Source organism: Rana temporaria (genome assembly GCF_905171775.1).
Source record: "Rana temporaria chromosome 5 unlocalized genomic scaffold, aRanTem1.1 chr5y, whole genome shotgun sequence".
Lineage (NCBI taxonomy): Eukaryota > Metazoa > Chordata > Amphibia > Anura > Ranidae > Rana > Rana temporaria.
Genome location: NW_024404466.1, coordinates 276,035 through 302,427, shown reverse-complemented (window position 1 = coordinate 302,427; position 26,393 = coordinate 276,035). Strand labels below are relative to the sequence as shown.

Below are 26,393 nucleotides of genomic sequence, written 5' to 3'. Positions count from 1 at the left end.
AGAGAGGAGGGAGGGAGGGGAGGGGAGGACAGAGAGGAGGGGGGGGGGGAGGGGAGTACAGAGAGGAGGGAGGGAGGGGAGGGGAGGACAGAGAGGAGGGGGGGGGGGAGGGGAGGACAGAGAGGAGGGGGGGGGGGAAGGGGAGTACAGAGAGGAGGGGGGGGGGGGGGGGAGTACAGAGAGGAGGGGGGGGGGAGGGGAGGAGAGAGAGGAGGGAGGGGAGGACAGAGAGGAGGGGGGGGAGGGGAGGACAGAGAGGAGGGAGGGGAGGACAGAGAGGAGGGGAGGGGAGGGGAGGACAGAGAGGAGGGAGGGGAGGGGAGGACAGAGAGGAGGGGGGGGGGAGGGGAGTACAGAGAGGAGGGGGGGGGAGGGGAGTACAGAAAGGAGGGGGGGGAAGGGGAGTACAGAGAGGAGGGGACCGGACAGGGAAGTAGGAAGAGGAGGGGGGGGCGGAGTACGGAGAGGAGGGGGGGGGGGGGGTTCGGAGAGGAGGGGGGGGGGGCGGAGTACGGAGAGGAGGATCAGGATTACTCAGAGATGAAGATACTCTTCCGGATGTAATGGCTGCACTTGTCCGCTTTCCCCATGATGTCATAGAGGAAGCCCAGATTCAGGAAGAGGCGGGCCCTCATCTCACTCAGATCTCGCTGGGACACTTTGCCTGAAAGAGAATCATTAACCAATCAGAGCCCTGCTCATACCAGACACCCCAGAATGTCTCCCATCTAGGATTAAAGGTACCCCCTCCATTTCATCCCCCACCACAGCCAACCATCCTCTACATCCCCCACCTCCTCCATCTACTACCACCAACCCTCCTCCATCTACTACTACTACCACCAACCCTCCTCCTCCATCTACTACTACCACCACAACCCTCCTCCATCTACTACTACCACCACAACGCTCCTCCTCCTCCTCCATCTACTACTACCACCAACCCTCCTCCTCCATCTACTACCACCACCAACCCTCCTCCTCCATCTACTACTACCACCAACCCTCCTCCTCCTCCTCCATCTACTACTACCACCAACCCTCCTCCTCCATCTACTACCACCACCAACCCTCCTCCTCCATCTACTACCACCAACCCTCCTCCTCCATCTACTACCACCACCAACCCTCCTCCTCCATCTACTACCACCAACCCTCCTCCTCCATCTACTACCACCAACCCTCCTCCTCCATCTACTACCACCAACCCTCCTCCTCCATCTACTACCACCAACCCTCCTCCTCCATCTACTACCACCACCAACCCTCCTCCTCCATCTACTAGCACCAACCCTCCTCCTCCATCTACTACCACCAACCCTCCTCCTCCTCCATCTACTACCACCAACCCTCCTCCTCCATCTACTACTACCAACGCTCCTCCTCCATCTACTACTACCACCAACCCTCCTCCATCTACTACTACCACCAACGCTCCTCCTCCATCTACTACTACCACCAACCCTCCTCCATCTACTACTACCACCACCAACGCTCCTCCATCTACTACTACTACCACCAACCCTCCTCCTCCATCTACTACTACCACCAACCCTCCTCCTCCATCTACTACTACCACCAACCCTCCTCCTCCATCTACTACTACCACCAACCCTCCTCCTCCATCTACTACTACCAACCCTCCTCCTCCATCTTCTACCACTACCAACGCTGATCCTCCACCTTCTTCTTCTACCATTACCAACGCTGATCCTCCATCTACTACTACTACCAACGCTGATCCTCCACCTTCTTCTACCACTACCAACGCTCCTCCTCCATCTTCTACCAACGCTCCTCCACCTTCTACCACTACCAACGCTCCTCCTCCATCTTCTACCAACGCTCCTCCACCTTCTACCACTACCAACGCTCCTCCTCCATCTTCTACCAATGCTCCTCCACCTTCTTCTACCACTACCAACGCTGATCCTCCACCTTCTTCTACCACTACCAACGCTCCTCCACCTTCTTCTTCTACCAACGCTGATCCTCCACCTTCTTCTACCACTACCAACGCTCCTCCACCTTCTTCTACCACTACCAACGCTCCTCCTCCATCTTCTACCAACGCTCCTCCACCTTCTTCTACCACTACCAACGCTCCTCCTCCATCTTCTACCAACGCTCCTCCACCTTCTTCTACCACTACCAACGCTCCTCCTCCATCTTCTACCACTACCAACGCTGATCCTCCACCTTCTTCTACCACTACTAACGCTCCTCCACCCTCTACCACTACCAACGCTCCTCTTCCACCTCCTCCCACTACCATCGCTCCCCCACCTCCTACCACCAACGCTTCTCCACCTCCTCCATCTACTACCACCACCACTGACGTTTACCTTCTAGACGCTCATCCACAATGGCCAAACTCTTCAGGAAGGCATCTTCTGCTGGGCGTTGGGCCTCCCCCTTCCCCACCTCACACATATATAGGTAGGTGCGGCCAATGGTGGCCAACGCTCTCTGCTCCTCAATGTCCGAGGAGACTGACTTGGCCAGGTCCATGTGAAGGTGCTGATGCTGTGGGGAAGAAGACAGGAACGTCTATAGTCATGGGGGGGCTGGGGGGGGCACAGGACATTAACCTGCCACCCTTCCCCCTCCAATATCAGCTACAGACTGAAGAGGGGCACAGGAGAGGGTTCAGACTACGATCATCCAACCTTCCCGCGGGGCACATCACCAATCAGAAATGTTTCCTGGCAGAGATCGCCTCGCTTGTGCTGCTTAGTGGATGTGAAATGTTGGGACTCCGATCCATCTACATTGGACTGTCCATGTCCAGCCAGGTGCTGGTTGCAGAAGAGCCCAGAAATGTTCAGGAATCCATCTCGTGACAAACCTTTCACCTCAGGAACCTCCAACACTCCCCTCCCCCCACCACATACAATCTCCTCCGTTTCTGGGGTACTTACCTTGAGGGCGGCCTCATAATTCCCCAGTTCTGCGAAGCATTCCCCAATTTTCCGATTGGCCACAGCACAGCCAATGACATCACCCAATCCCTGGCAGATCCCCAGCTCCTGCCGGTGCTCCTCGATGGCCTCCTGGAATTGTCCTGTGAAGACAAAGACGACTATTAATGGGAGGAGACTACACAGATCATCCAACCAGAGCCGGAGGGTCAGCGACCAATCAGAGCCCCAGAAGAACTTCACCTTTATGCTGCATCCATAACTAGGGTGTAACCTGCTCCTATGTCCCCGCCTCCCACCACCGGCACTTCCTGTTCTGTGACAGTGGGCGGGGACTCCCTGCACCCACAGTTAGGACTCCGCCCACACAGCTGTGTCATTCAGAGTTCTGTGACAGTGGGCGGGGATTCTCTCCTCTCTCCACCCACAGTCAGGACTCCGCCCACACAGCTGTGTCATTCATTCAGAGTTCTGTGACAGTGGGCGGGGACTCTCTCCACCCACAGTCAGGACTCCGCCCACACAGCTGTGTCATTCAGAGTTCTGTGACAGTGGGCGGGGACTCTCTCCTCTCTCCACCCACAGTCAGGACTCCGCCCACACAGCTGTGTCATTCAGAGTTCTGTGACAGTGGGCGGTGATTCTCTCCTCTCTCCACCCACAGTCAGGACTCCGCCCACACAGCTGTGTCATTCAGAGTTCTGTGACAGTGGGCGGGGACTCTCTCCTCTCTCCACCCACAGTCAGGACTCCGCCCACACAGCTGTGTCATTCATTCAGAGTTCTGTGACAGTGGGCGGGGACTCTCTCCTCTCTCCACCCACAGTCAGGACTCCGCCCACACAGCTGTGTCATTCATTCAGAGTTCTGTGACAGTGGGCGGGGACTCTCTCCTCTCTCCACCCACAGTCAGGACTCCGCCCACACAGCTGTGTCATTCAGAGTTCTGTGACAGTGGGCGGGGACTTTCTCCTCTCTCCACCCACAGTCAGGACTCCGCCCACACAGCTGTGTCATTCATTCAGAGTTCTGTGACAGTGGGCGGGGACTCTCTCCTCTCTCCACCCACAGTCAGGACTCCGCCCACACAGCTGTGTCATTCAGAGTTCTGTGACAGTGGGCGGTGATTCTCTCCTCTCTCCACCCACAGTCAGGACTCCGCCCACACAGCTGTGTCATTCAGAGTTCTGTGACAGTGGGCGGGGACTCTCTCCTCTCTCCACCCACAGTCAGGACTCCGCCCACACAGCTGTGTCATTCATTCAGAGTTCTGTGACAGTGGGCGGGGACTCTCTCCTCTCTCCACCCAGTCAGGACTCCGCCCACACAGCTGTGTCATTCATTCAGAGTTCTGTGACAGTGGGCGGGGACTCTCTCCTCTCTCCACCCACAGTCAGGACTCCGCCCACACAGCTGTGTCATTCATTCAGAGTTCTGTGACAGTGGGCGGGGACTCTCTCCTCTCTCCACCCACAGTCAGGACTCCGCCCACACAGCTGTGTCATTCAGAGTTCTGTGACAGTGGGCGGGGACTTTCTCCTCTCTCCACCCACAGTCAGGACTCCGCCCACACAGCTGTGTCATTCATTCAGAGTTCTGTGACAGTGGGCGGGGACTTTCTCCTCTCTCCACCCACAGTCAGGACTCCGCCCACACAGCTGTGTCATTCATTCAGAGTTCTGTGACAGTGGGCGGGGATTCTCTCCTCTCTCCACCCACAGTCAGGACTCCGCCCACACAGCTGTGTCATTCATTCAGAGTTCTGTGACAGTGGGCGGGGATTCTCTCCTCTCTCCACCCACAGTCAGGACTCCGCCCACACAGCTGTGTCATTCAGAGTTCTGTGACAGTGGGCGGGGACTCTCTCCTCTCTCCACCCACAGTCAGGACTCCGCCCACACAGCTGTGTCATTCATTCAGAGTTCTGTGACAGTGGGCGGGGACTCTCTCCTCTCTCCACCCACAGTCAGGACTCCGCCCACACAGCTGTGTCATTCAGAGTTCTGTGACAGTGGGCGGGGACTCTCTCCTCTCTCCACCCACAGTCAGGACTCCGCCCACACAGCTGTGTCATTCAGAGTTCTGTGACAGTGGGCGGGGACTCTCTCCTCTCTCCACCCACAGTCAGGACTCCGCCCACACAGCTGTGTCATTCATTCAGAGTTCTGTGACAGTGGGCGGGGACTCTCTCCTCTCTCCACCCACAGTCAGGACTCCGCCCACACAGCTGTGTCATTCAGAGTTCTGTGACAGTGGGCGGGGATTCTCTCCTCTCTCCACCCACAGTCAGGACTCCGCCCACACAGCTGTGTCATTCATTCAGAGTTGTGACAGTGGGCGGGGATTCTCTCCTCTCTCCACCCACAGTCAGGACTCCGCCCACACAGCTGTGTCATTCATTCAGAGTTCTGTGACAGTGGGCGGGGACTCTCTCCTCTCTCCACCCACAGTCAGGACTCCGCCCACACAGCTGTGTCATTCATTCAGAGTTGTGACAGTGGGCGGGGATTCTCTCCTCTCTCCACCCACAGTCAGGACTCCGCCCACACAGCTGTGTCATTCATTCAGAGTTCTGTGACAGTGGGCGGGGATTCTCTCCTCTCTCCACCCACAGTCAGGACTCCGCCCACACAGCTGTGTCATTCATTCAGAGTTCTGTGACAGTGGGCGGGGACTCTCTCCTCTCTCCACCCACAGTCAGGACTCCGCCCACACAGCTCTGTCATTCATTCAGAGTTCTGTGACAGTGGGCGGGGACTCTCTCCTCTCTCCACCCACAGTCAGGACTCCGCCCACACAGCTGTGTCATTCAGAGTTCTGTGACAGTGGGCGGGGACTCTCTCCTCTCTCCACCCACAGTCAGGACTCCGCCCACACAGCTCTGTCATTCAGAGTTCTGTGACAGTGGGCGGGGATTCTCTCCTCTCTCCACCCACAGTCAGGACTCCGCCCACACAGCTGTGTCATTCAGAGTTCTGTGACAGTGGGCGGGGACTCTCTCCTCTCTCCACCCACAGTCAGGACTCCGCCCACACAGCTGTGTCATTCATTAAGAGTTCTGTGACAGTGGGCGGGGACTCTCTCCTCTCTCCACCCACAGTCAGGACTCCGCCCACACAGCTGTGTCATTCATTCAGAGTTCTGTGACAGTGGGCGGGGACTCTCTCCTCTCTCCACCCACAGTCAGGACTCCGCCCACACAGCTGTGTCATTCATTCAGAGTTCTGTGACAGTGGGCGGGGACTCTCTCCTCTCTCCACCCACAGTCAGGACTCCGCCCACACAGCTGTGTCATTCAGAGTTCTGTGACAGTGGGCGGGGACTTTCTCCTCTCTCCACCCAGGACTCCGCCCACACAGCTGTGTCATTCATTCAGAGTTCTGTGACAGTGGGCGGGGATTCTCTCCTCTCTCCACCCACAGTCAGGACTCCGCCCACACAGCTGTGTCATTCATTCAGAGTTCTGTGACAGTGGGCGGGGACTTTCTCCTCTCTCCACCCACAGTCAGGACTCCGCCCACACAGCTGTGTCATTCATTCAGAGTTCTGTGACAGTGGGCGGGGATTCTCTCCTCTCTCCACCCACAGTCAGGACTCCGCCCACACAGCTGTGTCATTCATTCAGAGTTCTGTGACAGTGGGCGGGGACTCTCTCCTCTCTCCACCCACAGTCAGGACTCCGCCCACACAGCTGTGTCATTCATTCAGAGTTCTGTGACAGTGGGCGGGGATTCTCTCCTCTCTCCACCCACAGTCAGGACTCCGCCCACACAGCTGTGTCATTCATTCAGAGTTCTGTGACAGTGGGCGGGGACTCTCTCCTCTCTCCACCCACAGTCAGGACTCCGCCCACACAGCTGTGTCATTCATTCAGAGTTCTGTGACAGTGGGCGGGGATTGTCTCCTCTCTCCACCCACAGTCAGGACTCCGCCCACACAGCTGTGTCATTCATTCAGAGTTCTGTGACAGTGGGCGGGGATTCTCTCCTCTCTCCACCCACAGTCAGGACTCCGCCCACACAGCTGTGTCATTCATTCAGAGTTGTGACAGTGGGCGGGGACTCTCTCCTCTCTCCACCCACAGTCAGGACTCCGCCCACACAGCTGTGTCATTCATTCAGAGTTCTGTGACAGTGGGCGGGGATTCTCTCCTCTCTCCACCCACAGTCAGGACTCCGCCCACACAGCTGTGTCATTCAGAGTTCTGCGACAGTGGGCGGGGACTCTCTCCTCTCTCCACCCACAGTCAGGACTCCGCCCACACAGCTGTGTCATTCAGAGTTCTGTGACAGTGGGCGGGGACTCTCTCCTCTCTCCACCCACAGTCAGGACTCCGCCCACACAGCTGTGTCATTCAGAGTTCTGTGACAGTGGGCGGGGACTCTCTCCTCTCTCCACCCACAGTCAGGACTCCGCCCACACAGCTGTGTCATTCATTCAGAGTTCTGTGACAGTGGGCGGGGACTCTCTCCTCCCTCCACCCACAGTCAGGACTCCGCCCACACAGCTGTGTCATTCATTCAGAGTTCTGTGACAGTGGGCGGGGACTCTCCCCTCTCTCCACCCACAGTCAGGACTCCGCCCACACAGCTGTGTCATTCATTCAGAGTTCTGTGAATGAAAAGACTACAAGTACTGCGTGCCGCCGCCGCCGCTGACCGAGGTCCTGAATGGGCGGCTCAGCCACTACCTGGAACAATATCTCAATTTATTATTTGTTTTTGAAAGGTAAACTTCTTCATTATCTCCCGAAGATTTACCCCCCTTCATGGCTCTTGCCTTTTCTGGCACTTTTAGCTAGATTCAAGTATACCGCCGCATCTTTGCGGCGGCGTATCGTATTTACACTACGCCGCCGTAAGTTAGCTAGGCAAGTACTGTATTCACAAAGTACTTGCCTGCTAAGTTACGGCGGCGTAGCGTGAATAGGCCGGCGTAAGCGCGCCAAATTCAAATGAGGGGGCGTGTTTTATGTAAATGGGTGGTGACCCGACGTGATTGACATTTTTTACGAACGGCGCATGCGCCGTCCGTGGACATATCCCAGTGTGCATTGCGGCAAAGTACGCCGCAAGGACGTATTGGTTTCAACGTGAACGTAAATTACATACAGCCCCATTCACGGACGACTTACGCAAACGACTAAAAAATTTCAAATTTAGACGCGGGAACGGCGGCCATACTTAACATTACTAGTCCAGCTATTTGATGGAATAACTTTACGCAGGAAAATGCCTTACGTAAACGGCGTATCTTTACTGCGACGGGCGCACGTACGTTCATGAATAGGCGTATCTAGTGATTTACATATTCTACGCCGACCGCAATGGAAGCGCCACCTAGCGGCCAGCCTAAATATTTCACCCCAAGATACGACGGCGCAGGCTGGCGTATCTTAGATAGGTTTAAGCGTATCTCAGTTTGAGAATACACCTAAACTTAGGTGTGCGCAGATTCCGCGTTAGGTCGGCGTATCTACTGATATCTACTGATACGCCGGCCTAACTCTTTCTGAATCCACCCATCTGTTTACAAGTTTAAATCAGTATTTTTTGCTAGAAAATCACTATTTATTAGCAGAGACCCGAGGGAATAAAATGGCGATAGTTGCAATTTTTTGTCACACGGCAGTTGCCCAGCGATTTTGCAAACACAATTTTTTGGGGAAAAAATACATTTTAATTAGGGTTGCCCGGGTACCGATACTAAGCACTTCCAGAGTGTCGGTACTTTCAGCTGTCAGCGGGAATTCCCCTCTAACAGCTGAAATGTAAAGAAACAAAAATGCTGCCAATTATTGGTTGTTGAGGAACGGGGCCGCCGCGTCCCTAACAACCAATCACATGTCCTCGGGATTTCCCTCCCCTCCTCCGGCTCGGGGTAAACTGCCTGCATCAGAGGTGAGCTCCCCCCTCCCCCTCTCACATGGCGGCAGGAGAAGGAGCGAGTCCCATGTGGCCCCCATATAGATCTGTCATTTCCTTGTCCCTGCATGGAACCCCTCCCCCCAGCAGAAACACACGGCCAGCACCAGGTGTGATTGGACTCCCCTCCCCCCAGGCTCCCAGTATACGCTATATACTGCACTGATGTGTCACTAATTATCTATAATAACCTGAAACAGAAAAGTGAAGATATCTTGGCGTCGTCTAATTCCAGCACATAGGACTGACTGCACTGGAGTTTTGGTTTCACCAACCAATGGGAAGTTGGAATTTGAATAATATGTATGATTTTTTTATGCATTCATGGGCCAGAGGAGGAGCCGACAGCGGGCCAGAGGAGGAGCCGACAGCGGGACAGAGGAGGAGCCGACAGCGGGACAGAGGAGGAGCCGACAGCGGGACAGAGGAGGAGCCGACAGCGGGACAGAGGAGGAGCCGACAGCGGGCCAGAGGAGGAGCCGACAGCGGGCCAGAGGAGGAGCCGACAGCGGGCCAGAGGAGGAGCCGACAGCGGGACAGAGGAGGAGCCGACAGCGGGACAGAGGAGGAGCCGACAGCGGGACAGAGGAGGAGCCGACAGCGGGACAGAGGAGGAGCCGACAGCGGGACAGAGGAGGAGCCGACAGCGGGCCAGAGGAGGAGCCGACAGCGGGCCAGAGGAGGAGCCGACAGCGGGCCAGAGGAGGAGCCGACAGCGGGACAGAGGAGGAGCCGACAGCGGGACAGAGGAGGAGCCGACAGCGGGCCAGAGGAGAAGCCGACAGCGGGACAGAGGAGAAGCCGACAGCGGGACAGAGGAGAAGCCGACAGCGGGACAGAGGAGAAGCCGACAGCGGGACAGAGGAGAAGCCGACAGCGGGACAGAGGAGAAGCCGACAGCGGGACAGAGGAGAAGCCGACAGCGGGCCAGAGGAGGAGCCGACAGCGGGCCAGAGGAGGAGCCGACAGCGGGACAGAGGAGGAGCCGACAGCGGGCCAGAGGAGAAGCCGACAGCGGGACAGAGGAGAAGCCGACAGCGGGACAGAGGAGAAGCCGACAGCGGGACAGAGGAGAAGCCGACAGCGGGACAGAGGAGAAGCCGACAGCGGGACAGAGGAGAAGCCGACAGCGGGACAGAGGAGAAGCCGACAGCGGGACAGAGGAGGAGCCGACAGCGGGACAGAGGAGGAGCCGACAGCGGGCCAGAGGAGGAGCCGACAGCAGGACAGAGGAGGAGCCGACAGCAGGACAGAGGAGGAGCCGACAGCGGGACATCCACCCGGGAATAAACCCCCAACCACCTGGTGCAGGAAAGTACTCTACTCACCTACCTCTCCATGTGTGGTACTCACCTTTACCTGCATCTTTTTGCTCCAGAAGTGAAACCTCCAGGGCAGTGGGTTTATTACCCGGTGTGGAGAAGAAGGGGGAGGGGAGGAATCTCCTAAAGGAGGACAGACTGGGATAGAGAGCTCCAGAGGGTGAGAGAGGGACACCTGTCTGAGGGGCAATAAGCTCCATATCTGGGTGGAGAGTTCCTGTCCATGCAATTCAAAGATTTACACAGTCAGGTCACAGCCTGTGATTGGATGATATAGGCTCCTCCCCTTGTCATGTGATGTATCTGAGGGAAGTACTGACCGCTCTTGGCGAGAAGCTCCCCCAGCTGGTTGCAGATGGTGGATTCTTCCTTCAGGTTTCGGCTTTTCTGAGCGCGACATTTCGCCTTCTCCAATTCTGCAAGAGAGAGCGAGAGGTGAGACACGCCCACCAAGACACGCCCACAACCCCCCCCCACGGGAAACAATCAACACCCCCGAGACACGCCCACAACCCCCCCCCCACAGGAAACAATCATCACACCCGAGACACGCCCACAACCCCCCCACGGGAAACAATCATCACACCCGAGACACGCCCACCACACCGGGGGGGGGGGGGGGGAGAGACATGCCCACAACCCCCCCACGGGAAACAATCATCACACCCGAGACACGCCCACAACCCCCCCACAGGAAACAATCAACACACCCGAGACACGCCCACAACCCCCCCACAGGAAACAATCATCACACCCGAGACACGCCCACAACCCCCCCACGGGAAACAATCATCACACCCGAGACACGCCCACAACCCCCCCACGGGAAACAATCATCACACCCGAGACACGCCCACAACCCCCCCACAGGAAACAATCATCACACCCGAGACACGCCCACAACCCCCCCACGGGAAACAATCATCACACCCGAGACACGCCCACAACCCCCCCACGGGAAACAATCATCACACCCGAGACACGCCCACAACCCCCCCACGGGAAACAATCATCACACCCGAGACACGCCCACAACCCCCCCACAGGAAACAATCAACACACCCGAGACACGCCCACAACCCCCCCACAGGAAACAATCATCACACCCGAGACACGCCCACAACCCCCCCACAGGAAACAATCATCACACCCGAGACACGCCCACAACCCCCCCACAGGAAACAATCAACACACCCGAGACACGCCCACAACCCCCCCACGGGAAACAATCAACACCCCCGAGACACGCCCACAACCCCCCCACAGGAAACAATCAACACCCCCGAGACACGCCCACACCCCCCCCACGGGAAACAATCATCACACCCGAGACACGCCCACAACCCCCCCACGGGAAACAATCATCACACCCGAGACACGCCCACAACCCCCCCACAGGAAACAATCATCACACCCGAGACACGCCCACAACCCCCCCACGGGAAACAATCAACACCCCCGAGACACGCCCACAACCCCCCCACAGGAAACAATCAACACCCCCGAGACACGCCCACAACCCCCCCACGGGAAACAATCATCACACCCGAGACACGCCCACAACCCCCCCACGGGAAACAATCATCACACCCGAGACACGCCCACAACCCCCCCACGGGAAACAATCAACACACCCGAGACACGCCCACAACCCCCCCACAGGAAACAATCATCACACCCGAGACACGCCCACAACCCCCCCACAGGAAACAATCATCACACCCGAGACACGCCCACACCCCCCCCACAGGAAACAATCATCACACCCGAGACACGCCCACAACCCCCCCACAGGAAACAATCAACACACCCGAGACACGCCCACAACCCCCCCACAGGAAACAATCAACACACCCGAGACACGCCCACAACCCCCCCACAGGAAACAATCATCACACCCGAGACACGCCCACAACCCCCCCACAGGAAACAATCATCACACCCGAGACACGCCCACAACCCCCCCACAGGAAACAATCAACACACCCGAGACACGCCCACACCCCCCCCACAGGAAACAATCATCACACCCGAGACACGCCCACAACCCCCCCACAGGAAACAATCAACACACCCGAGACACGCCCACAACCCCCCCACAGGAAACAATCATCACACCCGAGACACGCCCACAACCCCCCCACAGGAAACAATCATCACACCCGAGACACGCCCACAACCCCCCCACAGGAAACAATCATCACACCCGAGACACGCCCACAACCCCCCCACAGGAAACAATCAACACACCCGAGACACGCCCACACCCCCCCCACGGGAAACAATCATCACACCCGAGACACGCCCACAACCCCCCCACAGGAAACAATCAACACACCCGAGACACGCCCACAACCCCCCCACAGGAAACAATCATCACACCCGAGACACGCCCACAACCCCCCCACAGGAAACAATCATCACACCCGAGACACGCCCACACCCCCCCCACAGGAAACAATCATCACACCCGAGACACGCCCACAACCCCCCCACAGGAAACAATCAACACACCCGAGACACGCCCACAACCCCCCCACAGGAAACAATCAACACACCCGAGACACGCCCACCACACCGGGGGGGGGGGGGACACGCCCACCAAGACACGCCCACAACCCCCCCACAGGAAACAATCATCACACCCGAGACACGCCCACAACCCCCCCACAGGAAACAATCAACACACCCGAGACACGCCCACAACCCCCCCACAGGAAACAATCAACACACCCGAGACACGCCCACAACCCCCCCACAGGAAACAATCATCACACCCGAGACACGCCCACAACCCCCCCACGGGAAACAATCATCACACCCGAGACACGCCCACAACCCCCCCACAGGAAACAATCAACACACCCGAGACACGCCCACAACCCCCCCACAGGAAACAATCATCACACCCGAGACACGCCCACAACCCCCCCACAGGAAACAATCAACACACCCGAGACACGCCCACAACCCCCCCACAGGAAACAATCATCACACCCGAGACACGCCCACAACCCCCCCACAGGAAACAATCATCACACCCGAGACACGCCCACAACCCCCCCACAGGAAACAATCATCACACCCGAGACACGCCCACAACCCCCCCACAGGAAACAATCAACACACCCGAGACACGCCCACAACCCCCCCACAGGAAACAATCATCACACCCGAGACACGCCCACAACCCCCCCACAGGAAACAATCATCACACCCGAGACACGCCCACAACCCCCCCACAGGAAACAATCAACACACCCGAGACACGCCCACCACACCGGGGGGGGGGGGAAGAGACATGCCCACCACATCCATTGACCAATCACACTACAGGGGAGACCCAGATGGCCAAGTCTCATGATATGATTGGAGGGCGATGGAGGAATTGGATGAGATTTTGGTTTACGTTTATTAACCCCTTCCCGCCCGGTCAATAGCAGATCGACGTCTGGGAAGTGGTTCTGTTATCCTGACTGGACGTCTATGGGGCGCACATCGCGGCGATCGGTGGTGAAGTGTGTCACCGCTACACCGATCTCGGTAAAGAGCGGAGGATCTTCACCACGTGATCAGCTGCGTCCAATCACGGCTGATCACAATGTAAGCAGGAAGAGCCGTTGATCGGCTTTTCCCTCACTGGCGTCTATGCGAGTAGAGGAGAACCGATCGGCGGCTCTCCTGACAGGGGGGGGGGTGTACCGCGATTGTTCATCAGCACAGCCCCCCCCCTCAGATGCCCACACTGGACCACCAGGGATGGCCAGGTACATCCCCCATGGCCATCCACATGTTCCAAAACATGCCAATCAGTGCCTGGCACCATAATAGTACTGTAGTAAAAACAATGATGCCCAGCAATGCCACCCACCAGTAATCAGTGCCCATCCATGCCCACCTATGAGTGCCCATCATTGAAGAAGAAAACGTATTTATTTACAAAAAAAAAAAAAATTAACAGAAACAAATAAAAAAACTTTTTTTTTTCTCAAAATTTTTGCGCAAAAAAAATTAAATAAAAATTGCAGAGGTGATCAAATACCAACAACAGAAATCTCTATTTGTGGGAACAAAATGATAAAAAAAAAAAAAATGTAGTTTGGGTACAGTGTAGCACGACCGCGCAATTGTCATTCAAATTGCGACAGCACAGAAAGCTGAAAATTGGCCTGGGCAGGAAGCAGCGTAAGTGCCCCCCGGTATGGAAGGGGTTAACCACTTGCCACCCAGGCCAATTCTGACATTTCTCTCCTACAAGTAAAAATCATCATTTATTTGCTAGAAAATTACACAGAACCCCCAAACATTATATATATATATTTTTTAGCAGAGACCCTAGAGAATACAATGGCTGTCGTTGCAACTTTTTATCTCGCACGGTATATGCGCAGCAATTTTTTTGAACTTGCTTTAACCCCTTGCTTACCGGGCACGTGTACCCCCTTCCTGCCCAGGTGAAATTTCAGCTTCCGGCACTGCGTCGCTTTAACTGACAATTGCGCGGTCGTGCGACGTGGCTCCCAAACAAAATTGACGTCCTTTTTCCCCACAAATAGAGCTTTCTATTGGTGGTATTTGATCACCTCTGCGGTTTTTATTTTTTGCGCTATAAACAAAAAAATAGCGACAATTTTGAAAAAAATAAATATATTTTTTACTTGTTGCTATAACCAGTTCCCGACCACCGCATGTACATATACGTCCACAATATGGCACGTACAGGCACATGGGCGTACAGGTACGTCCCCGCCTTACCTCGGTTCGGGGGTCCGATCGGGACCCCCTCCGGTACATGCGGCGGCCGGGAACGGTGTACGGGAGGTCCGGGAGGAGGGGGCGGCTACTGGTTTCCAGCCGTCCCCTCTCGATCTCCCTCGGCGAATCGGATTGCAGCAGAGCCCTCCCTGCCTGTGTAACTGTAAACACAGGCAGGGAGGAAGTGACGTTTTCTCCCCTCTGGCGGTCTTTTCGTTTGATTCCAGAGGAGAGAAGACGTCAGTACTGTGAGTTGCACCAACAGCACACTGACACAGCACACATAGGCACATAACCCCCCCCGATCACCCCCCCCAGCACCCCCAGATCACCCCCTGTCACAGTGTCACTGATTGCAGTGATCATTTATTTTCTGATCACTGCTTTTAGTGTCAGTGTGACAGAAAAAAGTGTCAGGGCAGTTAGGTTTAGGCCCCTTTAGGTCCAGGGTAGCCCCCTACCCCCCCCCCAATAAAGGTTTAACCCCTGATTGCCCCTAAAGTTAACCCTTTCACCCCCTATTGCCAGTGTCACTAAGCGATCGGTTTCTGATCGCTGTATTAGTGTCACTGTTGCCGCTAGGCAGTTAGTTTTTTTTGAGGTTCGCCGCCAGGTTTATATAGCGTTAGGTACCCCCATAAATAAAGGTTTTAACCCCTGATTGCCCCTAGAGTTAACCCTTTCACCACTGATCACTGTATAAGTGTCACTGGTGACGTGGTTAGCCAGTTAGTTATTTAGTTATTTTAGGTTCGCCACCAGGTTTTTAGAAAGCGTTAGGTACCCCCATATATTACCGAATAAAGGTTTTAACCCCCTGATTGCCCCCTAGTTAACCCTTTCACCAGTGATCACCGTATAAGTGTTACGGTTGACGCTGGTTGGTTAGTTTGCTGTTTATAGCATCAGAGCACCCGCCGTATATAACCCAATAGGTTTAACCCCCTGATCACCTGGCGGGTGATATAAATTTAATTTTAGCGCCAGTCAGGGTCTGCGTCACCCCAGGCAGCGTTAGGTTAGAGCCAGTACCGCTTACACCCACTCGCTAAGCATACACCCCCCTTAGTGGTATAGGATCTGAACGGATCGATACCTGATCTGATCAGATCTATACTAGCGTACCCAGCAGTTTAGGGTACCCAAAAACGCATTGTTAGCGGAATCAGCCCAGATACCCGCTAGCACCTGCGTTTTCCCCCTCTGCCCAGCCCAACCCACCCAAGTGCAGTATCGATCGATCACTGTCACTTACAAAACACAAGACACATAACTGCAGCGTTCGCAGAGACAGGCCTGATCCCTGCGATCGCTTACAGTTTTTTTTGAAGCGTTTTCTACATTTGCTTTTCTATAGTCAGGTGCTTTTTTTACCTGTGAATCCTTACCATTGTACCACTAAATTTAGAGTCCAAAATGGCAAACCGAAGGTACAATGATAAGCAGGCCTTTGAGTTCATGTGCATGTCAGATAGTGAAGAGGAGGAGGTCACGCATCTGACAGATTCTGGCTCAGAATATGAACCCATTTACGACAGCGGCTCCATGTCAGATAGCTCGCACGACGAAGTTGAGGTCCCTGCTAAGGCCAGGCGTACCCGATCCCATTCTGATGTTGTTGAGCAGCAAGAACCGCAGGACCCTTGTATGGAGCAGAGATCCAGTACTAGCGCCGCTATTCCTTCTGGTGAATTGGCAAGCACCAGCGGCCTAGTACACCCTGGTCGTTTATCCAGCACTGCAGTAACACTTGGTGACGTGGCGAGTCCCATAAGTGCAGTTGAAGCTGGCGAGGTGGCAAGCACCAGTAGTGTCCCGCTGCCACCAAGAAAAAGACAGAGACAGGCCCGTCGTGCCCTTCCTGTAGAATTTGCCTATCCTGATTGGGTCCCCACCACTTCTACAGCACCTGTACTTCCCCCATTCACTGGCCAACCCGGTATTCAGGTGGATACAGCGAACTTTATGTCACTTGATTTTTATTCGCTGTATTTCACGGAAGATCTCTATAGATCTATTGTGGACCAGACCAATTTATATGCTGGTACTTACATCGCCGCTAACCCCCAGTCTCGCCTTGCCAAAGAATGGAAACCTCTCGAGGTTTCCGAATTTAAGACCTTTCTGGGCCTTACCCTCAACATGGGCATACACAAATTTCCGTCATTGCGGATGTATTGGTCCACACATCCCATTGACCATATGTACATTTTCTCTGCTCACATGGCCAGGAGACGATACGAGGCGATCCTGCGGTTCCTGCATTTCAGTGACAATGCACTTTGTCGTCCACGTGGAGACCCTGAATTTGACCGGCTCTACAAAATTCGGCCCCTCGTAAACCATTTCAACGAACGTTTTGCAGCCTTGTTTAATCCCCAGCAGGTTGTATGCGTTGATGAGTCCCTGATTAAATTTGCTGGCCGCTTGTCTTTCAAACAGTTCCTTCCCAGCAAGCGTGCCAGATACGGGGTCAAGCTCTATAAGCTCTGTGACAGGGCCACAGGCTACACATGGAGCTTTAGGGTTTACGAGGGAAAAGATAGTCAGGTAGAGCCGGAAGGATGCCCAGATTACATGGGGAGCGCTGGCAAGATTGTTTGGGACTTGGTGTCACCCTTATTCGGAAAGGGGTACCATTTGTATGTGGACAATTTTTACAGCAGCGTGCCACTTTTTAGCCACTTATTTGATCAACAGATTGGAGCATGTGGCACCGTGCGACCTAATCGCCGGGGCTTCCCCCAGCGGCTTGTAGATGCCCGTGTTAGGCCGGGGGCGAGAGCCTGCTGCAGATGTAAAAATTTGCTCGCTGTGAAGTGGCGGGACAATAGGAATGTTTTCGTTCTTACCACCCTTCACGCAGACACGACAGTCCAAATTCGTACGGCGACTGGTGTTGTGGAGAAACCCCTCTGTGTCCACGAATATAACCAAAACATGGGAGGGGTGGACCTCAACGACCAGTTGATGGCGCCGTATCATATTGCCCGTAAGACGAGACGCTGGTACAAAAAAGTGTCTCTACATTTATTTCAATTGGCTCTACTGAATGCTCATGTCGTATACAGAGCTTCAGGACGGAATGAATCCTTCCTTCAATTCCAGAGGGATATCATCACAGAACTCCTGTATCCAGGCGGTTCTGTACCTCACCATCTCCTACCAAATGCAGTAAGCCGACTGCATGAGAGGCATTTTTCTTATGTCCTCCAGAGTACCCCTACCCAACGAGCCCCCCAAAGAAAATGTCGTGTCTGTACCAAGCGCGGATTTAGGCGTGACACCCGTTATTTTTGTCCCAAATGTCCTGGCAATCCTGGTCTTTGTATTGGTGAATGTTTTGAACGCTTCCACACACGAGTTAATTATTAGTGTAGGGTGAAACATTTCACAGGCTAGGCTCACTTACACAGGGTCTCCCAAGATGCCATCGCATTTTGAGAGACCCAAACCTGGAACCGAAAAGTTGAAGTTACAGTTCACAGTTACAAAAAAAAGTGTTAAAAAAAAAAAAAAAAAAAGTAAAAAATAAAAACACACAAAAAAATATAAAATAAAAAAACCAAAAATAGTTGTCGTTTTATTGTTCTCTCCCTCTCTATTCTCTCTCTATTGTTCTGCTCTTTTTTACTGTATTCTATTCTGCAAAGTTTTATTGTTGTTATGTTTTTTCATGCTTGCTTTTCAGGTATGTAATTTATTTTACTGTTTTCAGGTACGCCATTCAGCTGTTGCGCGGACTTATTTATCTTGACAGCAACAGCGTTTGCTCCCACGATATATAAAGCCGCGACTCCAGTGCTGTAGGAGGTGATTTCACCACCACAGTTAAAAAAAAGAGCATATATGCCGAAGCATGCGGGCAGCAGGGGCGGAGGAGCGATTTTGCTCCTAATGCCGCGTACATACGGTTGACATTCCTACGGAGGCTTTCCCGTGGAAAAGTCTGACCATGTGTACACGGCATAGAAAAGTCCGACCGTGTGTACGCGGCATAGAAAAGTCCGACCGTACGCGGCATAACTTTTTTGCGGGAGGATGCCCCCATGCTTTGGCATATATATATATTTTAGGCACAGGTTGCGTTAAAAAATGTTTTATTTTTTACTATGTTTTTTTATAGGTATTTGCTTTGCAGGTATGGTATGATCTTACTGTTATACTGGAATGTTACTTTGTTTTAATGTTAACCATCATTTGCTTAGCAGGTACGCCATTCAGTTGCAGTGCGGATTTATTTAGCGTGACAGCAACAGCGTTTGCTCCCACGATATATAAAGCCGCGACTCCAATGCTGTAGGAGGTGATTTCACCACTACAGTTCAAAAAAGAGCATATATGCCGGAGCATGGGGGCATTAGGGGCGGAGGAGCGATTTTGCTCCTAATGCCGCGTACATACGGTTGACATTCCTACGGAGGCTTTCCTGTGGAAAAGTCCGACCGTGTGTGTACACGGCATAGAAAAGTCCGACCGTGTGTACGCGGCATAGAAAAGTCCGACCGTACGCGGCATAACTTTTTTGCGGGAGGATGCCCCCATGCTTCGGCATATATAAATGGTGCATGTATGCCCATCATTAGAAGTGGGTGGATGAAGGGAGGTATTCTAATGGTGGGCATACCCACCGATCAATCTTTTTTTCGTTCAGCCAATAGGCTGCATGAAAAAAAAAAAAGATTACAATACATGTCCAACAAGAACCATCAACGTACTGGTATGTTGCAGGACTTTGAATGGTTATACCAGAATGATGCCTGCGGGTTTAGGCATCATCTTGGTATCATTCTTTTCAGCCAGCGGTCGGCTTTCATGTAAAAGCAGTCCTAGCGGCTAATTAGCCTCTAGACTGCTTTTACATTCAGTGGGAGGGAATGTCCCCCCCCCCAGATATAAACGGCGCCATTGAGAATATGGGAAAGCATTTTATCACACCGATCTTGGTGTGGTCAGATGCTTTGAGGGCAGAGGAAAGATCTAGGGTCTAATAGACCCCATTTAAAAAAAAAAAAGAGTACCTGTCACTAACTATTGCTATCATAAGGGATATTTACATTCCCTGAGATAACAATAAAAATGGTAAAAAAATAAATAAATGGAAGGAACAGTTAACAAATAAAATAAAAAAAGCGAAATAAATATATAAAAAAATAAAAAAATTAAAAAAAGCATCCCTGTCCCCCCCTGCTCTTGCGCAAAGACGAACGCAAGCGTCGGTCTGGAGTCATATGTAAACAGCAATTGCACCATGCATGTGAGGTATCACCGCGAAGGGCAGATCGAGGGCAGTCATTTTAGCAGTAGACCTACTCTGTAAATCTAATGTGGTAACCTGTAAAGGCTTTTAAAGGCTTTTAAAAATGTATGTAGTTTGTCGCCACTGCGCGTTTGTGCGCAATTTTAAAGTATGTCGTGTTTGGTATCCATGTACTCGGCCTAAGATCATAATTTTTATTTCATCAATAATTTGGGCAATATAGTGTGTTTTAGTGCTTTAAAATAAAAAAAAGTGTATTTTTTCCCCAAAAAATGCGTTTGAAAAAACGCTGCGCAAATACTGTGTGGAAATTTTTTTTGCAACACCTACCATTTTAATCTGTAGGGCCTTTGCTTTAAAAAAATATATAATGTTTGGGGGTTCAACTTTACTTTCTTGCAAAAAAATAATATGTTTTTATGTAAACAAACAGTGTCAGAAAGGGCTTTTTCTTCAAGTGGTTAGAAGAGTGGGTGATGTGTGACATAAGCTTCTAATTGTTGTGCATAAAATGCCAGGACAATTGAAAACCCCCCCAAATGACCCCATTTTGGAAAGTAGACACCCCAAGCTATTTGCTGAGAGGCATCGCGAGTCCATGGAATATTTTAGATTTTGACCCAAGTTGCGGGAAATATAAATATATATATATATATATATTTTTTTTTTTGCGCAAAGTTGTCACTAAATGATATATTGCTCAAACATGCCATGGGCATATGTGGAATTACACCCCAAAATGCATTCTGCTGCTTCTCCTGAGTACGGGGATACCACATGTGTGAGACTTTTTGGGAGCCTAGCCGCGTACGGGACCCCAAAAACCAATCACCGCCTTCAGGCTTTCTAAGGGTGTAAATTTTTTATTTCACTCCTCACTACCTATCACAGTTTCGAAGGCCATAAAATGCCAAAATAGCACAAAAAAAACCCAAATGACCCCATTTTGGAAAGAAGACACCCCAAGGAAACTGCTGAGAGGCATGTTGAGTCCATTGATTTTTTTTTTTTTTGTCCAAAGTGATTGAATAATGAGAAAAAAAAAAAAAAAAAAAGAAAAATGTGTCACTAAATGATATATTGCTCACACATGCCATGGTTATATGTGGAGTTGCACCCTAAAATACATTCTGCTGCTTCTCCTGAGTACGGGGATACCACATGTTTGGGACTTTTTGGGAGCCTAGCCGCGTACGGGACCCCGAAAACCAAGCACCGCCTTCAGCATTTCTAAGGGCGCAAATTTTTGATTTCACTCCTCACTACCTATCACAGTTTCGAAGGCCATAAAATGCCAAAACAGCACAAAACCCCCCCAAATGACCCCATTTTGGAAAGTAGACACCCCAAGCTATTTGCTGAGAGGCATGTTGAGTCCATGGAATATTTAATTTTTTTGCCCCAAGTGATTGAATCATGACCAAAAAAAATTAAAATAAAAAAATGTACAAAACATTGTCACTAAATGATATATTTCTCACACATGCCATGGTTATATGTGGAATTGCACCCCAAAATACATTCTGCTACTTCTCCTGAGTACGGGGATACCACATGTGTGGGACTTTTTGGGAGCCTAGCCGCGTATGAGACCCCGAAAACCAAGCACCGCCTTCAAGATTTCTAAGGACATAAATTTTTGATTTCACTCACACAAATCTTGAAGGCAGTGCTTGGTTTTCGGGGTCCCGTACGCGGCTAGGCTCCCAAAAAGTCCCACACATGTGGTATCCCCGTACTCAGGAGAAGCAGCAGAATGTATTTTGGGGTGCAATTCCACATATAACCGTGGCATGTGTGAGAAATATATCATTTAGTGACAACGTTTTGTATTTTTTTTTTTTTGGTCATTATTCAGTGACTTGGGGCAAAAAAATTAAATATTCCATGGACTCAACATGCCTCTCAGCAAATAGCTTGGGGTGTCTACTTTCCAAAATGGGGTCATTTGGGGGGGTTTTGTGCTGTTTTGGCATTTTATTGCCTTCGAAACTGTGATAGGTAGTGAGGAGTGAAATCAAAAATTTATGCCCTTAGAAATCCTGAAGGCGGTGATTGGTTTTCGGGGTCCCGTACGCGGCTAGGCTCCCAAAAAGTCCCACACATGTGGTATCCCCGTACTCAGGAGAAGCAGCAGAATGTATTTTGGGGTGCAATTCCACATATAACCGTGGCATGTGTGAGAAATATATCATTTAGTGACAACGTTTTGTAAAAAATTTTTTTTTTTTTTTTTTGGTCATTATTCAATCACTTGGGGCCATAAAATTAAATATTCCATGGACTCAACATGCCTCTCAGCAAATAGCTTGGGGTGTCTTCTTTCCAAAATGGGGTCATTTGGGGGGGTTGTGTGACATCTTGGCATTTTATGGCCTTCAAAACTGTGATAGGTAGTGATAGGTAGTGAGGAGTGAAATCAAAAATGTATGCCCTTAGAAATCTTGAAGGCGGTGCTTTGTTTTCGGGGCCCCGTACGTGGCTAGGCTCACAAAAAGTCCCACATATGTGGTATCCCCGTACTCGGGAGAAGCAGCAGAATGTCTTTTGGGGTGCAATTCCACATATAACCATGGCATGTGTGAGCAATATATCATTTAGTGACAACTTTGTTCAAAAAAAAAATCAGTTTGTCATATTCCCGCAACTTGTGTCAAAATATAAAATATTCCATGGACTCGACATGCCTCTCAGCAAATAGCTTAGGGTGTCTACTTTCCAAAATGGGGTCATTGGGTTTTTTTTTTTGCTATTTTGGCATTTTATGGCCTTCGAAACCTTGATAGGTAGTGAGGAGTGAAATCAAAAATTTGTGCCCTTAGAAATGCTGAAGGCGGTGCTTGGGTTTTGGGGCCCCGTATGCGGCTAGGCTCCCAAAAAGTCCCACACATGTGGTATCCCCGTACTCAGGAGAAGCAGCAGAATGTATTTTGGGGTGCAATTCCACATATAACCATGGCATGTGTGAGAAATATATCATTTAGTGACAACTTTTTGTAAACATTTTTTTTTTTTTTTTTTTTCGTCATTATTCAATCACTTGGGACAAAAAAATTAAATATTCAATGGACTCAACATGCCTCTCAGCAGTTTCCTTGGGGTGTCTACTTTCCAAAATGGGGTAATTTGGGGGGGTTTTGTACTGCCTTGCCATTTTAGCACCTCAAGAAATGAGATAGGCAGTCATAAAATAAAAGCTGTGTAAATTCCAGAAAATGTACCCTAGTTTGTAGACGCTATAACTTTTGCGAAAACCAATAAATATACGCTTATTGCGATTTTTTTTACTAAAGACATGTGGCTGAATACATTTTGGCCTAAATGTTTGACTAAAATTTAGTTTATTCTATTTTTTTTACTTTTTGTTATAAGAAAAATCATTTTTTTTCAAAATTTACGGTCTTTTTGCGTTTATATCGCAAAAAATAAAAATCGCAGAGGCGATCAAATACCATCAAAATAAAGCTCTATTTGTGGGAAGAAAAGGACGCAAGTTTCGTTTCGGTACAACATTGCATGACCGCGCAATTACCAGTTAAAGCAGCGCATTGCCAAATTGTAAAAACACCTCTGGTCTTTAGACAGCGTATTGGTCCGGAGCTTAAGTGGTTAATAAATATCCCAATTTTTTTCCTCAGTCTAAGCGATACGTATTCTACATATGTTTGCTAAAAAACGCAATAAGCGACTGGTTTGCGCAAAAGTTATACCGCCTACAAAATAGGGGACAGAATTATTATTTTTGTTTTTACTAGTAATGGCGGCGATCTGCGATTTTAATCGGTACTGCGACATTGCGGCGGACACATCGGACACTTTTTGGGACCATTCACATTTATACAGCGATCAGTGCTATAAAAATGCACTAATTACTGTATAAATGTGACTGGCAGTGAAGGGGTTAACACTAGGGGGTGAGGAAGGGGTTAAATGTGTATCCTGGGTGTGTTCTAACTGTGTGGGGGGAGGGGGGTGACTGGGGGAGGGGACCGATGCTGTGTGGGGGGAGGGGACTGACTGGGGGAGGGGACCGATGCTGTGTGGGGGGAGGGGACTGACTGGGGGAGGTGACAGATCGGTCTCCTCTCCTCTGACAGCACGTGGAGCTCTGTGTTTACACCCCATCATTACACACAGAGCTCCACCACGTCCCTGCTGTGTTACCGACGATCGCGTGTACCCGGCGGACATCGCGGCCTCCAGGCACACGCATCGGTATCTCAGTGATGCGGCGGGCGCTTGCCCCGCCCAGTGCCCAGGAGGAGGGGCGGCCGTATAAAGGCGGCGAGTCAGAGAATTAGAGCCACTCTGCGGCCGTTGGGAAGTGGTTAAAAAACACACATTAAAGTTAGGCCAATATTTTTTGGCATAACGTGAAGTTACGCCGACATCTTTGAATGACAATTGCGCGGTCGTGCTACACTGAAATCTTTATCATTTTCCCACATATAGAGATTTCTTTTGGTGGGATTTGATCACCTCGGCGCTTTTTATATTTTGCGCTATAAACAAAAATAGAGCGACAATTCTGAAAAAAAATGCAATATATATTACTTTTTTCTATAATAAATATCCCCCAAAAATCTATAAAACATTTTGTTCCCCTCAGTTTAGTGCGATACGTTTTCTTCTACATATTATTCATAAGAAGAAAAAAAAAGCGTTTGATTGGTTTGCGTAAAAGTTATCGTGTCTACAAAATAAGGGGTCGCTTTATGGTATTTTTATTATTATTTATTACTACTAATGGCGGCGATCAGCGATTTTTGTCAGGACTGCGATATTACGGCGGACACATCGGACCATTGTCATTTATACAGCGATCTGTGCTATAAAAATGCTCTGATTACTGTATAAATGTGACTGGCAGGAAGGGGTAACACTGGGGGGGGGGGGAGGTAATTGTGTTCCCTGGGAGTGATTCTTACTGTGTGGGGGGAGGGGACCGATCGGTCTCCTTTCTCCCTGACAGGACGGGGATCTCGGTGTTTACACCTCATCGTTACACATCTACGGTCCCGCTCAGTTACTGGGCCATCGCGGGTGTGTCCGCCGGGCACGCACATCGAGACCCCAGTGACACGGCGGGCACGTGCCCCCCCCCCCCCACAGGAGGAGAACGGAGAAATCTCCTCATCACACAATCATCACATCCCATAATATATATAGAGAGAGAGAGATGATTGGGGGAGGGGATCCCATAATATATATATATAGAGAGAGATGATTGGGGGAGGGGATCCCATCCCATAATATATATAGAGAGAGATGATTGGGGGAGGGGATCCCATCCCATAATATACATGGAGGAGGAGATGATCGGTATTTATGGCACAATGTGAGATGAGATGAGATGAGATCCTCCCCTCCCCCCCCCCCGGGTGTCACCACAACAGGAAGTGATCGGAACTCTCACTGAGGGGGACACCCCTCCCCCTCCCCCCGATCATCTCCTCTCCCCCCCTCCTCTGTACGATCTCCGGTACTCACGGCGGATCTCCCGATCACTCATCTCCGATCCTCTCCCGCTCTCTCACTTGTATCACACTCCGCTCTCCGCGACTCCTGATTGGCCTCCTCCAGGCCCCGCCCTCATTTAATTGGTCTATCCGGCTGTCACTCACCCAACACCCACCAATCTAAAGAGAGGAGCAACCGCGGGACCAGAAGATTGATGACCTACAACCAAACAAACACGTGACACGAAAGAGGCAGCCAATCACAGCATCGCGGGGCGGAGCGACACAAGTCTCCAAATAGGACACTAATGACCCTCCCCAGACTCCTCCCACACCAGAAGGACCCTCCCCAGTCTCCTCCCACACCAGAAGGACCCTCCCAGACTCCTCCCACACCAGAACGACCCTCCCCAGTCTCCTCCCACACCAGAAGGACCCTCCCCAGACTCCTCCCATATCAGAACGACCCTCCCCAGACTCCTCCCACACCAGAACGACCCTCCCACACCCAGCCCCATACACCTCTACGATTCTATTGTGCGACAATGACGTCACCAGACAGCGCCGGAAAGGAACCCACGTGTGGCCGATCCACCGATCTCCCCCCCTCACCCTCTCTACTCCGCTCCGCTCTATGTTATCGCTATTCTTACCATCCCCCAATAGTGTCATCTCCCTTCCCCTCCTCCCCTGTGTATATTCTGATCTCCCCTCCCCCTGTGTGTAGTGTGATCTCCCCTCCCCCTGTGTAT

At 51.6% G+C, this 26,393-nt stretch overlaps 1 protein-coding gene across 1 annotated transcript; it reads right to left on the bottom strand.

Moving 5' to 3' along the window:
• Positions 1 to 526: 526 nt before the first annotated feature.
• On the bottom strand, positions 527 to 25,878 carry LOC120921860 (tonsoku-like protein). Its single transcript, XM_040334343.1, has 5 exons — positions 25,673 to 25,878; positions 10,488 to 10,583; positions 2,922 to 3,064; positions 2,346 to 2,526; positions 527 to 664 (listed from the first exon to the last, which is right to left on the bottom strand). Exons 1-5 carry the CDS (start codon positions 25,692 to 25,694, stop codon positions 531 to 533), a joined length of 576 nt encoding a protein of 191 aa, XP_040190277.1. The 5' UTR covers positions 25,695 to 25,878; the 3' UTR covers positions 527 to 530.
• Between the last annotated feature and the right edge of the window lie 515 nt (positions 25,879 to 26,393).

Coding starts and splice junctions, on each gene's coding strand:
- LOC120921860 (XM_040334343.1), bottom strand. CDS start 25,694: ATGAGTGATCGGGAGATCCGCC. Junction 3,065..10,487: donor GGAGCTTCTCGCCAAGAGCG/GTCAGTACTTCC, acceptor TTGTCTTCACAG/GACAATTCCAGGAGGCCATC. Junction 665..2,345: donor TGTGGATGAGCGTCTAGAAG/GTAAACGTCAGT, acceptor ATTCTCTTTCAG/GCAAAGTGTCCCAGCGAGAT.